The 13641-nt window shown below is 34.4% G+C and overlaps 1 protein-coding gene across 7 annotated transcripts in view; it reads right to left on the bottom strand.

Annotated features, from left to right (window-relative positions):
• Positions 1–13641, bottom strand: part of CTNNA3 (catenin alpha 3) — a 1350697-nt gene that overhangs the window by 1261771 nt on the left and 75285 nt on the right. For 6 of the 7 annotated variants that reach the window (XM_031461217.2, XM_010985795.3, XM_064488129.1 and 3 more), the window contains one exon: positions 7968–8160. The exons of the other annotated variant lie outside the window; for it this stretch is intronic. In XM_031461217.2, the coding sequence (XP_031317077.2) occupies positions 7968–8160 (193 nt within the window). The remainder of the gene's footprint in view (positions 1–7967; positions 8161–13641) is intronic. 7 annotated transcript variants of the gene reach the window in all.

Here is a 13641-nt window from a genome sequence, read left to right as displayed (position 1 = left end):
CCATATATAGGCTATGAGTAAGTGGTGGTAAATACCAAACATTTTGTCAAAGTCCTAACTGCAGTGTTGTTGAGCAGAGTGGATGGAACTAACCTGTTACCTAGGGATGGTTAACTAAAAGTAAACTGCTATTTTCTTTTATAAATGAATGTTCCATAGAGCTGAATTTCAAAAAATAAGATCTTTCAACTCAGGTGACCCAAAATGGACACCAGTAAATCTTTTAAATCTCTATTTCCCTGGGAAATAATTTATTTCCTTGTACCAAAAAATAAAGAAAAAAAGAAAAAAAAGAAAAAAAAAAACCAAAAAGAATGCACTGAATAATCAGGAAGGCAATAGGTAATATTTTAAAGGTTTAATATTGGAAATTCTATAATGGCATTTGTTGTTTAAGTAAGTACTCAAGTATTCTGATAGAAAGACTAATTACACTTCCAAAATACCATTTTCCAGGAATAATCATTTCTAGAAGTAATTGTTTTCTCTGACTAATATGGATGATAGTAAGTCTTGATTCCTAATTCCTGCCGGGGGAAAAAAGTCTGTAAATACAGGACCTTGCAAACCATGGAGATAAAGAACTATGGAAAAGTAGAAAGAAGGATAACTTTTTAAAGTACCCTGAATACATATATTATGCACAAGGGGAATGTGTACATTTTACTTGTTTACTTCTCACTGAGGAGGGAGACAGTCACCTAGCTACAAGCCACATTATCCACCCTGCTAGAAATACTCATGCAAAGTGGGGCAAGTTGTCAGCTGACGCTGGCCTAAGCTTTACAAACATGCAGCTAGTTGGGAGGCTCCTGCATTAGTAGACTAGATAGCATAGCATTTCTTTTAGTATAAAATACCATAGCCCCATATTTGAAAAGAAGAGCTATAGTTAATTAGAGGGCCCCTGGATGGATTCAAAAGCTCCTCATTTGTCTTCCTAGCCCTACAGTTGGCTCATGGTGGCCTTATCAGAGGCTCACAATTAAAAATAGATGAGGAAATATTTCAGCAGTTTCCAACTGCTGGCTCTGGTGGGCATAACTGCCAAGACTACTGGTGTTGGACTACACATTCCACCTCCAGATAATTCATACCAAAATATATGGGGAATTGATAGGTGCTGTACTCCACCTGTGTAGGCACCTTGGTTTATCTGGGCAGTATACAAAAGATTTGAATCTTAAACTTTCTCTGAACACTCTTGAAATCTTTAATTATCCCTTTACACATTAAGGGACCCATACTTTTATATTTACTTTATTTTATTAGAAATACAAAAATGGGTAGTTATTAAGATAAAGCAGGTAATGGGTAACTAAGATAAAGTTTGCATGAGAAAACTATTTTTATTATTTTAAATATTACAAGAAAAAAACTGATTTGACTGACAAATTGTTAAGATTTTGCTAAAACCAGATTATTACTTTTTTTCAAACAGCAAAACTAATAATATCTTTGTTTATTATTTATCCCTAGAATTTATTATAAAAGACAGTTCATGATGTTAAAGAAACCTCAAAGTGTAGCTATTCCACTCACCACAATAGACCATGTATCACTATATATAATCACTATATATACTATATATATATATGTATGTATCTTTTTACATGTTGGGGGAAAAGTAGCATTTTAGAAGTAAAGACCTGAGAACAGCACACATTCCTAAATGTTTGTAAACAGAAAGTATATATATCTCTGTTAAAACAATTCTTTGTTCTTTGCAATTTCATGTATGGACAGCAAATGCTATATACTGTATCACAGTAAAATTTGTTTCTAACATAAGCCAAATGAAGTACTCTAATCCTATCATGATAAGGATCCCAAAGAAACAGACCATATGTGTTTGCATGTCTCAAATGTATCCTTTTTTTTAATTACTATCCAAATGTTTCACTTCAGAGATAATACCTCAAGAAGTATCAGTCTTAAAAAGACAACTACATTTCTGCACACCAACAACACCATAAATATAACTGATTTGAGTCCAGAAACATACCCATATATATATGGAACTTTGACATTTGACAAAAGTGACATACCAAAACTGTTTTTCAAAATAGTTGCACCAATTTACATTCCCACAAGCAATATATAAAAGATCCTATTGCTTCAAAGTCTTTCTAACATGCCAGACTTTTAAAATTTTGCCAGTTGAATTGCATAAAATGGTATATCATTTGCATGTCTCTGAACACTAATGAGGTTGACCATCTCTTTATATTTTTGTTGACATTTATTCTTCTATAAAATTCTTTGCATGCCCATTTTTCCTTTGTTCTTTTTATTGGTTTATAAGAGTTCTTTATGTGTTCTTGTTATTAATCCTTTATTGTGCTTATGCCAATATCTTTTTCAAGATTGTCTTTTCATTTTCTTTCAGAATTTTTTGATGTAAGAAAGTTCTTAATTTCAGTATAATAGAATGCATCAGACTTTTCTTTATAGATTTTTGCTTCTTCTTTAATAAATCCTGTTTAATACCCAAAGCCTTAAAAATACTCACCATCAATTTTTGCTGAGTTTTTAATTTTTTTTTTTTTTTTTTTTGACGTTTAGACCCTAAATCCACCTGGAGTTGATTTTTTGGTATGTGATTATAAGAAATCAAATGGTAGAGAGATTAAACAAGAGAGAAGCCAAAAGAATATGGCAGCTGAAAGAATGAGATATTAAGCAAAAAACTTTTCCCTACTTCAGGAAGTCAGAGAAATAAAATTGGAGTTCTGAGTCTGCCTACAAGGAAATGTCCTATTAAATATCCTATACTTTCAATTGAGACCTCTGAGATGCCATATCAGAAGGGCTAGCTAGAAATAGAACAATCTTTATAATTAATCCTATAATTTTTCATATACAATGCCCAGCATTCAATCAAAAACTATCCAATGTGCCAGGAGACAAGATCAGATACTTGAAAAACCAAAAGAAAAAACAGACAATAGAAACAAACCTACAGGAAAGCCACATATTGAACATGTCAGATACAGAAATTAACTGTAATTGATTGAGATGGTCAAAAAAAATTAATGGCAAGATGGAAATTTCAGCAGAGAACCAGAATTTGGAAAGAAATCAAAGAAATAAAAACTATTTCTATTTCTATTTCTATTTCTATTTCCATAGAAATACAAACTTTTAAAAAAACAAATGAAAATTAATGAAATAAAAATGTATAATAACTAAAAAGAAAAGTTCATGGATGGACTTAAAAATAGACTGAAGAAGGTAGGGGAAAACTGTCATGAATTTGAAGATAGATTTAAAATTAAAATGTTTTACCTGCTTCCTTAGTGCAGTAGGCAGTGCATCAGTCTCATAAAATTAAAATGTTTTAAAGTGCCCTTTACAATATCATCAAAAAAATAAATTACACATTTTTTAATCAGAAGACTCATTACTATTAAAATGTCAGTTTAGCAAAAATTGACCTATAGATCCAATTTAATCCCAAAGTCCCAGCAGGCTTTTTTATAAAAATTGAGAAGCTGATTCCAAAAATTTTATGGAAATGCAAGGGACCTAGAATAACCAAATCAAAATTATTTTTATTTCATTACTTGCTATGATATATAGTAATCAAGACAGTGTGTTATTGCTAGAAGGACAGACATGTGAATCAATGGAACAGAAGAGCATTCCAAAGTAGACTCACATAGAGGGGAAAGGTATAGTTCAGTGGTAGAGTGCATGCTTAGCATGCAAGAGGTTCTAGTTTCAATCCTGAGCACCTTCACTAAAAAAGATATATAAATAAGTAAACCAAATTGCCTTCCCCCAAAAAGAAAAACAAAGTAGATTCACACAAATACAGTCAACTGATTTTCAACAAAGGTGCAAAAGTGATCCAACCTCAAAAGAATAGGGTTGTGTATTTTCTTTTCAATAAATGGTACTGAAACAATTAAACTTTCATATGCATCTAAATAATACTGGATCAACTGAATTCCCATAAGAAAAAAAATGAATCATGACCCCTAATTCACACCATTCATAAAAATTTATTTCCAGATAGACTGTAAAGGTAAAACAATAACGCCTCTAGATGACAACATAAGAGGATATCTTCCTGACTTTGCAATAGACAAAAAAATTTTTTTAACAAAACAGAAAAATATCTACCCATAAAAGAGTAAAATGATTAACTGGAATTTATGAAAATTACTTCTGAATATCAAAAATGCTTAAAATAATGAAAATGAGAAGATATTTTAATATCTACAACTAACAAATGAATCATATTAAGAACAAATTAAAACTATAATGGGATACCACTACACATCTAAATTAAAAATACTGATATTTGTTAATACCAAGTTAGTAAAATGTAGAACAACTGGAATTCTAATACATACTAATGGATTGTCAACTGGAAAATCCACTCCGGAAAATTGTTTGGTAATATCTATTAAAGCTGAGTTCATACCTTATGACCCAGCAATTTCATTCCTAGGTATAAACCCAAAAGGAACATCTACATTCATGCACCAAAAGTAATGTACCAATATGTACATTAAAGCCAAAAACTAGAAACAACTCAAATATCCATCAACAGTAAAAGCAGATAAGTAATTATTATCTATTCATCAATGAAAACAAATGAACCACTACATGGTAAGATCTTACAAACATAACATTGCGCAAAAGAAGCCAGACTTGAGACTACATACTGTATGATTTCACTTATATGAAATCCTAAAAGAGGCACAAAAACTAACCTACATCATAAGCAGGATAATGGTTACCTTTGAGGTGAGGGAGTAGTAACTGGTCGGAGGCACAGAGGGTGCTTCTAGGGTTCTAGTAATGTTCTTGATCTGGGTGGAGGTTACATTAGTGTGTTCACAATGAAAATGAATTGAGTTGTTCATGATAACATATGCTCTTTTTTGCATATATGTTATTCTCAATAAACCACAAAAAAAAAAACAAAACCAAATACTCTACAACCAATTTTGTGACTTAGGAAAAATTTCTATTGTACAGAACCAGAGGCTACACAATTGTAGTAACTATGCCACAGGCAAAACATGTAATCTAGACATTATAAACAATTCTTAGCTAGTTCCTAAGTAACTGTTATGTGAATTAAATAAAATACTGGATTTAATACTTTGCCATTGTACAGATATAAGTACAGAGGTAAACTGTAAGATGATGAGTTTCCACAAATAATCACTATGTGAACTGCCTTTTCTGGATCTCTCCAGTTGTACATTTCCTTTCACCATCCTCCCCTAATACTATTATATACTATCTTCCACAAGTATGTTTTTTAGGTTACCAAATGCCCACTTTATTTATCACTTCGAGTCTCTAACTAAAGCCACTAAAGGCAGTAAAACAGAATAAAGGAGAATCCTATAGTAAGGCTATATCAATTATACTCTTTTCATTAGAAGAAATTTTCTAAATTAGTCTCAAAATTCTTGAAAATAAGTCAATAAAAATATAAATTAAAATATCCTCTACTTGAAGTATTTTTTCACTTTTTCAAATACTTTAAACTTATCATTTTCTCTTTATTATTCTTTCACATTATGCCATAGACAAAGCCCTTTTTTAAAAAAAGAATGAAAGCAGTATGTTTCTAGGATCACAACTCATTCTCTGATACTTCAGCTCCACCACTGAGCTAAAATTCCTTCCAAGTTTTTGGCAACAGTGCTCTCATTGTCACTATCTCCGCTATCCACAGGATAAGCATTGGCCATTCCCCAAATTCCAGAACCATTTGCCATTTCACTGCTTTCCTCCTATACTCAAGTGGCAGTAGTTCAATTTGGCAGTTTGTCAAAAAGATTCAGAGTATAAAGTACTTGGTGATCTTTAACCAAATGTATGTGTTGTATATACAAAATATGCCACATACATGTATTTCACACATTATAATACAACACAGTGAAGAATCCAAACCGACTTCTCTTTGAGAATTTTTCTTTAAAATAATACTTACATTGAGCTAAAAGTGTTGATTACTTTTTTTAAAAAAAGCAAATACCGTTTCTTGACAAGTATTACAATTATTGTTCCCTTCTAAGAATGACCAATGTGTTACATATTTATTACCATGTGATTTATGGAAGCTATGTTGTCAAATCACATTTTCTAAGAGAAACAGTACCTTCATATTCCTTCCAATGACTCAGGAGAGAAGCCAAAAGAGATAATTTGTTGTAAAAACAAAGATAAAACCATTATAAATTTTTATAATATTAAAAGGACAAAATGATGCTTAGATTTTTTTTTTAATTTAACAAATGTTTATCAGGTATCTCTTATGTGTCAGGCATTGCTAATCAAATAGACCTGGCCCTTGCCACCTTCAAGAAGTTAAGAGTCTAGATTTATTGAACAAGTAAATCAATGTTTGGTGTATGGGGTGATAAGTCCTATGAAAGAGAGATGCTCAGAATCTGTGGGGACATAGAAGAGAGACACCTAAATCAGCATCCAGGGGTCAGTAAACACTTCCTGTGAAAGATGACCTGGGCTAAGTTTTGCTATGTGAGTAAGAATTGGCTGAATGAGAAAGGCAATCCAGGCGAAAGTAATCACTGGTAACCGGCACAGAGGCATAGAGCAACATGGGCTATTCAAGATACTGAGTTCTTACTCGGAGGAAAGTTTAAGAAGGGGACAGAATCAAGAAAGGAGAAGGGAGAGAATGGCAGAAGCCAAATCATGAAACGCTGTAGAGCTGGGTTTAAAAGTTTGAATTTTATCTGCAAAAGTTACTAAAAGAATTTTAATCAGGGAAGTAAAATGAGTATATTTTCATTTTTAAAAAACATGTTTGGCTTTGATATGGTGCAAGACTAATGCAGTAAACCAGAATTCAGGAGGGAATGTTAGGAATGGAGAAGAGAAAACAGATCTGGGAGACAAAAGGAGATTTTTGTCAAACTCAGAGACTAATTAGAAGAGAGGGTGGAATGAAAACAAAGAGGCTAAACTGAGTTGGTGATCAAGTAGATGATGGTACCACAGCAGAGAAGACAGGAGAAAGAGTGAATCAAAGGCAATAGGGAGCTGGGAGGAATGATGGATTTATTTCAAATTACCTTAGGCATTATGTTTTCTATATATTGTCCAAAGAATCTTTTTAACATATAAATCCTATATAAAATATATAAGAAAATACTCCCCTGTATTTGACCTAAATTTTATTATGATTAGTATATTCATTTAAATTATTTAACTAGCAAAAATTTCCTCATTTTCTTAAAATTATGTCGGTGGTGGGGAGATTGAAATATTTGAACACCTCAATTCTCTTTTACAAAACTGAACAGGAATATTTAAGTTTCCTTATCCTCTCAAAATAGTTCCTTGCAGCAAGCTGATGTATAAAACCATGCCATTAACTAAAGAACATTGAGCAGTTCTTTATAAAATAGCCTACAAATGACTTACATTCATTACAAAATTGTTCTTTATCATAAATAAGTAAAGACATTAAAAGGTGAAATAAACACTTTCATTATGAAATATTAACATAGCAGCAACACAAGGTATGCACAGTTTATGCAAAACAAAGAATATCTAAACCTTCAGAAAACCAAAAACTAAAAAATGTACCTCTGAGGTAGTTCTGAAACTTCCATCTCCAACTGTTTACAAGGAACTCTATCATGGGTTTATGTATGAGAAAATATGTCTTCAGCTTCATTAGTCACTTCTTATTTTATGACAAAAAAAAAAGTGTACATTTTGCTTTGTTTGTTGTGGATAAACTATGGCATGAGGGGAACTGAACAACCAAAGAAAAGAACCAGGATTGGGGCTATGAGTCTTGGAGCTGCCTGATGAGCCACTCTGCCTTCCACAGCTAGCTAGCTTCTCGGCACTCTACAAAAGACTAACAAACTCAAGTCAATAAAAACGTAACACAAACCTAATTCAATAACTAACATCCTAAGGACATGCAATTTGCTCCTGACCAGGACTCGAGTACTCACTTTCTTTGCGAACTTCCTCAAGTGCCCCAGTAAGCTCTTCCTTTAAAACTGTGGCTTCCTGCGCAATCTTCTCTCCCTTGTCTAATAAATTCCAAGTTGCTTCCTCCACAGAAGCTAGAAGGACTCTTGCTCTTTTTGAACGTCCTTTTTTCCTGTTGGAAGGATTCTGGGGACAATTTACAAGTGTAGTAACCTAAAATTGGAAAAATACAAGTCATTCGTTAGGCAAATTGTGAGAGGAACACAGTCCTGGGATATCATAGCCCAGAACAAAAGGCAGTAATTTCATAATAACATGTTTCATTCCCAATGCTACTGGTATATCCCAAAAGTCAAGTCAAGGCACCAAGAACAATACTATCAGCTACCATGTTCCCAACTAAAGATGGAAGGAAGGGAGGAAGGGAGGGAGGGAGGGAGGGAGGGAGGAAAGAAGAGACTGAATTTCATCAAGTTTTACTATTAGAACAATGCAAAATACATTATATGCAATATAGATATATATCATTTGATATATATATATCAAATTATTATCTATATCACTTTGTAGCTAGCAATCTGTATTAAGAGGGAGGCAAAAATAATTAAAATTAAGACAGTAAGTATTATATTTACATTAAGAATAGAGATTACTAATGGAAGGGAGGTGCAGAACCACTGTGAAGCATATAAAACAGTTGTTACATCAGGAGGACAAAACCCAAACCCTTATTATGACCTACATTATGGCCTTTTATAAACTTTTACCTGTCTCTACACTCTCCCCTAACTCAGTTGGCCTCTCAAACAATCAGGTCCTGCTCAAAGTCCCCTGTGAAGGGTCCTTTCCTGACCACCCCAACCTCTACTGTCTCCCACTCTGTCCCCTCACTACACTTTATATTTCTTCAAAACATTTATAGAGCCTGACATTTTTTTCTGTTCATGTACATTTACTGCATCCTTCCAACACTAAAATGTAAGCTTCATGAAAACAGGAAATGTGTTTTTTCTCCGGCAACTCAGAACAGTGCACAAAGTAGTTGTTCAATAAATTTTTATTATATAAATGGTTTAATGAATGGGGTAGTTGAACAGAGGGACTTTTCAATATGTATATTTTGAACTGTCTGAATATGTTAATAATGAACATGCATTACTTTTGGAAATTTGTTTAAAATAAGAATAAACTCATGATTATAGCATTGTATTGGAGATAGGAATTAAGCATCAGTATTTGCAAAAAAAACATATACAAAATGACATTATGAAAAATATCCATTTCTTATTTAAAATTTGGATCCCAATAACAAAATTTGGTTAGTAATATTTTCATAAGCAAAGCTGGAAGAGCCCCATTGTAGAAAAAGAAAAAAAAACTCGTATCCAATATTTAAAATAGAATACCTAAAACTCTTAATGAAAGTTAGGCTCCTGCATGTTATCAAGTGGCCAACACTGCTAACAGTCACACACCAAATCTTTCACTATACGTCAACTCCTCCTGCTTTGCAGCCCCTGGAGATTTTGCTTGCTTATTATTTATGGAACATTAAATATTTGTTTATTTGGCTATCTGGACCCAGTTCTTAGCCAGGAACTGAGAAAGAACTTACAAGCTATGGGGAAAATATGTGGACGAAAATAATTTTTGTCTGCCCTTCAATTTTCTTCCCTTATTCAGTAGACCCTCTTCTTTATTCTAATTTGCTTTATTCCCATGTTCATAATCCAGAGAGGAGTTCCTTATAGCAAGCCTTTATCACCTTTCTTGGAAAATGAGAATCATCATATTATCTTACAAGATTATGTGAAGGTTAAATAATGCGAAACATTTTGCAAGATACATAACATGACACAAACATTGGTTGGCACTTAATGTGTATTTTCTAGTCCAATCCCCACATGGGATCCTTGTCAAAGGTATTCTACTAGGTCTACCATTATCTTGCTCTTGGGGTCCCCCATGCTAAAGGCAAATATCTCACTGTTACCAGTCTAACTTATATATCAAAAGCTAAAAGATACTTGTCCAGATTAAAACAAATTATAGCACTCATTTAAAATCTTTGTTTAAAATGAACAGTAAGTATCATTGTCTAAAATTTTCCTTTAGAATGTATTTTAAGTGCCACAATTCATGACGCTTCCCACTGAACATTCCTCTATTATTGTTCAGATCCTCAAAGCACCAAATGTTTTCCATAGAATAGCCTGAGCTTTAAAATTAAAATGAGCATTCCAGAAATGCCTTGTGCTTTATAATAAATGCCAGAGGAGTAAGAAATGTGAAAAGAACATTGTATAAGAACATTGTGCTTCCATCAAAAAAATGCAATTGCAACTTGCAAGTTACTAAGTTTATACCTAAATCTTCTTTTTAAATACCCCATATAGTTATATAATATTGATTAAACTAAATTCAAGTGATGCTTTCAAAGATTCATTTTATTTCAGAAAGTAAATATGGCTTGGTAAGCTTGTGGTGGGGAAAAAGAAAGCTAAAACTTTTTTTTTTAAGCCCAACTCACCTACAGGGATCTAACCAGCTCCCATCGGTGACTGTGACTCCTGAAAGCCGGTGATTCTCACCAAGGGTTGGAGGGGTGTGTATGTTATTTGAAAAAGCCTCCTATCTCTTGACGGAATACCAGCAAACAGTAAAATTAGCCCCGAAATGATTCTGTAAAATAACTCCTGTTTCTTTTTCAGTACAAAATGAGTTATATTTTTATAAGGAACACAAAAACTTTAGTTGGGATTTACGGCAAAGACTATTCTCAGGTAGGGTCTAAGCCCAGATCCTGCTAACCTTTCTTTTTGTCACTGTGCACAACTGACCCCTTTCCTTCTTTATCAGAGCTTAGGGGGTCCATCACATATGGAAAATCTTTGACTTCAGGCTTGCAACTCTTAAAGAACTTGGGTTTACTCACTTTTCCTCAGTCTGTAAATCCGTGCTAGGTAACAGACACACCTTTATCTTAGATCCCCACTGAAGTGGTTGGTCCTAAATTAGAGACATCCAGTAGTATAAAAAGAAGAAATTCCCTACTTTGTTAATTCTGCACATGTATAATTCCATAAAACCAGGTGTATTTTTAATGGTGTGTAATACTTATATATTGAAATTTAGAGTACCAAAAAATAAAAGGATTTTCTAATCTTTCCTAATTCAGGTATGCTTCTCTAGATGCTCCAAAGATACTTAATTTAAATTGATACGCTTAGGGAACAAAGTCATCAACTGCCACTGTACAGCACTAGGGCACAGTAGGAGCACTGCAGAATATGGCATGAGGTTGTGATTTACTTTCTTCTGTTACATCAGTTCAACAACTGCTTTAGTGTCTCAGATGCTAGCATTGTAGAAAGTCTTCTCTAATGCCAACTTGGATATCACATTTATATTCTATAACCATGTTCTTTCCCAGTCTAATTTTTTTAAATTCTACTATCATTGTAATATAAAAAGACCATGTTAACAGCTATCTCTTTTCTTGTTTATTAGCTAAAATACTTTGAACTGAATTTTAACTTTACTCGCCAGTAGCTCACAGGAGCCTTCAGGACTACTTTTGCTTCCTTGAGTTAATTTTAATGTGTGAAATAAAAAATAAGACATTTAAGCCATGTTAATTGGCTAAAAACTTCAAACACAATTATGAAACAAATTAGAAGGGTAGAAAAATAAAATTATCTATGGATTAGAAAAACAAGTGACCTTTTAAAGCAAAAATATCATCCAGTCTTGGGGAGGGGGGTCCCTTCTTTGAGTCATTGATAATTTTAACTGTTCCATATTTCCTACAAAAGCAACCTTTACTGTGTTAACAAAAGCACTGGGAAAGATTGAAGTGTTGAGAACTCAGAAAATGTGCGCATATCCTTTGATTAATGTTCAGCACTCTCCCAAAACCAGTCTTCTTTTAGTTCCTCTTAAGCCAATAAACATTTATTCAGCACATTATGTTCAAAACAATACCCTAGACATTTAGAAAAGAAAGACAAGTAAGCTTCAGTATGGTGATGAGAGAGGCACAAGTAGCTGTAATATAACAGGCAGAAAAAGCGCTGAAGTGATTACAAACATTCCAACAAGAGCCTTTAAGGACAGGTAGTTTTCTGGCATGAGAGATAAGAGGGGAAAACGAGCCAGGTGAAGGGACTCATGTGCAAAGGGGCAGAGATAGAAATTATTTTTGTCTAAGAATAGCAGATAGTCAAGTTCAGTAGACTTTGGGGGTAAAAACAGGAAACTGGGTGAGAAATAGGCTATGAAATAAGTTATAGCTTAAATACAAAGTGTTAAAAGCCAAGGAGAGAGTTAATATTCAGTTCCATAGGCAATAGACACTTCACACAGCATACCCAAAGTGGAAGCATTCTTCCACCAACCTACCTTTCTTCTTTCTGTATTTCTTACCTCAGGGACTGACACCTCTGGCCTGAAGCAGAAACCCAGAGGTCATCTGGGCTATTCCCTCCTTTTCATTCTCCTCTCCAGGTTCTTTATATTGTCTCTTTAGAAGCTTTTGTTTCTGTCACCCTCTCTCCAACAAACGGCCATTGCTTCTCATAGTGGCTCTCTGGATTACTGCCCTGGCCCACACTCCCTCCAAGCCATCCTCCATAACACAGAAACAGGGCCTCAATCTCAGCTCTGTCTTCCACTCTATCATTATGAAAAGTAAATGCATCGATTATGGCCCTCATCATAACTCCACACTCATCTCACACCTCTATTAGAGCCATCTCTCTATGTACATATGACATATTTGCACCTGCTTAAAACTCTCCAATAGCTTCCTGCTGCCTTATAAGATAAAGTCCAAAGCATGATTTGGATAAAGTCTAAAGTATGGTTTATGAGGCAATTTATTATATCACTTCTGACTAAATTTTCACTCTCATCTTCCATTCATGGAGTTTGACAACAAACTATTTGTTAGGCCCAGAATGGGAAATGTTTGGCATCCTTGACCTAGAACAACTCGCTCCCTCACACAGCTCCTTGTATGTACCTATCACACCACTCATTATGAAAGGGAGCAGGACCCTGTGCCGCTTCCCCTCCCCAAGACCCTGCCTCTTGTTTATAGAAAAGCTGAAGTCTCCCAGGCCTCCCTGAGTCATAGAAGAGAAGGCTCAAGAAGTTGATTAGGAAAGCCTGCAGGCACTGGGGGATGGCTACGACTCTGACCACCTATCTCAATGATTAACTGAGATTACTCCCCCATCTCCCTTTCAAAGTGTCATGGCTGAACAGAATCTCTGGAGATTGTTTGGTGGGGGGAGGGGGGCTGCTGGGTCTACCAGACTGCAGGCATTCTGATTAAAAGCAAATTTCCTTTTTGTTACCAAGGTTGTTGCCCCCAGGATCATACCCTTGCCCCTCCCTCAAATAGAAACCAATTACTCTTAACTAAGTCTCAGGAGGCAGCTGCAGAGAAGTAATAAGAACTGATTAGAACCCACCCAGTCCAAGATGGTGGAGGATTTGACTTTCAGTGGAACTTGAGCCTCATTATATGCTCATTATAATATATTAACATGCTAAATGACACACCTACCAGTGCCATTACAGTTGACGATTGCCATGACAACAACTGGAAAAGCCCATGCAAGAAGTGAAAAACTCAAACAAGGCTCCATCACACACGGAACAAGGACATGATGGTGGAAGCCTCTCATA

The sequence above is a fragment of the Camelus dromedarius genome, chromosome 8 (genome assembly GCF_036321535.1).
Source record: "Camelus dromedarius isolate mCamDro1 chromosome 8, mCamDro1.pat, whole genome shotgun sequence".
In the NCBI taxonomy this organism is placed as follows: domain Eukaryota; kingdom Metazoa; phylum Chordata; class Mammalia; order Artiodactyla; family Camelidae; genus Camelus; species Camelus dromedarius.
This window is presented reverse-complemented; position numbering and strand designations above follow the sequence as displayed.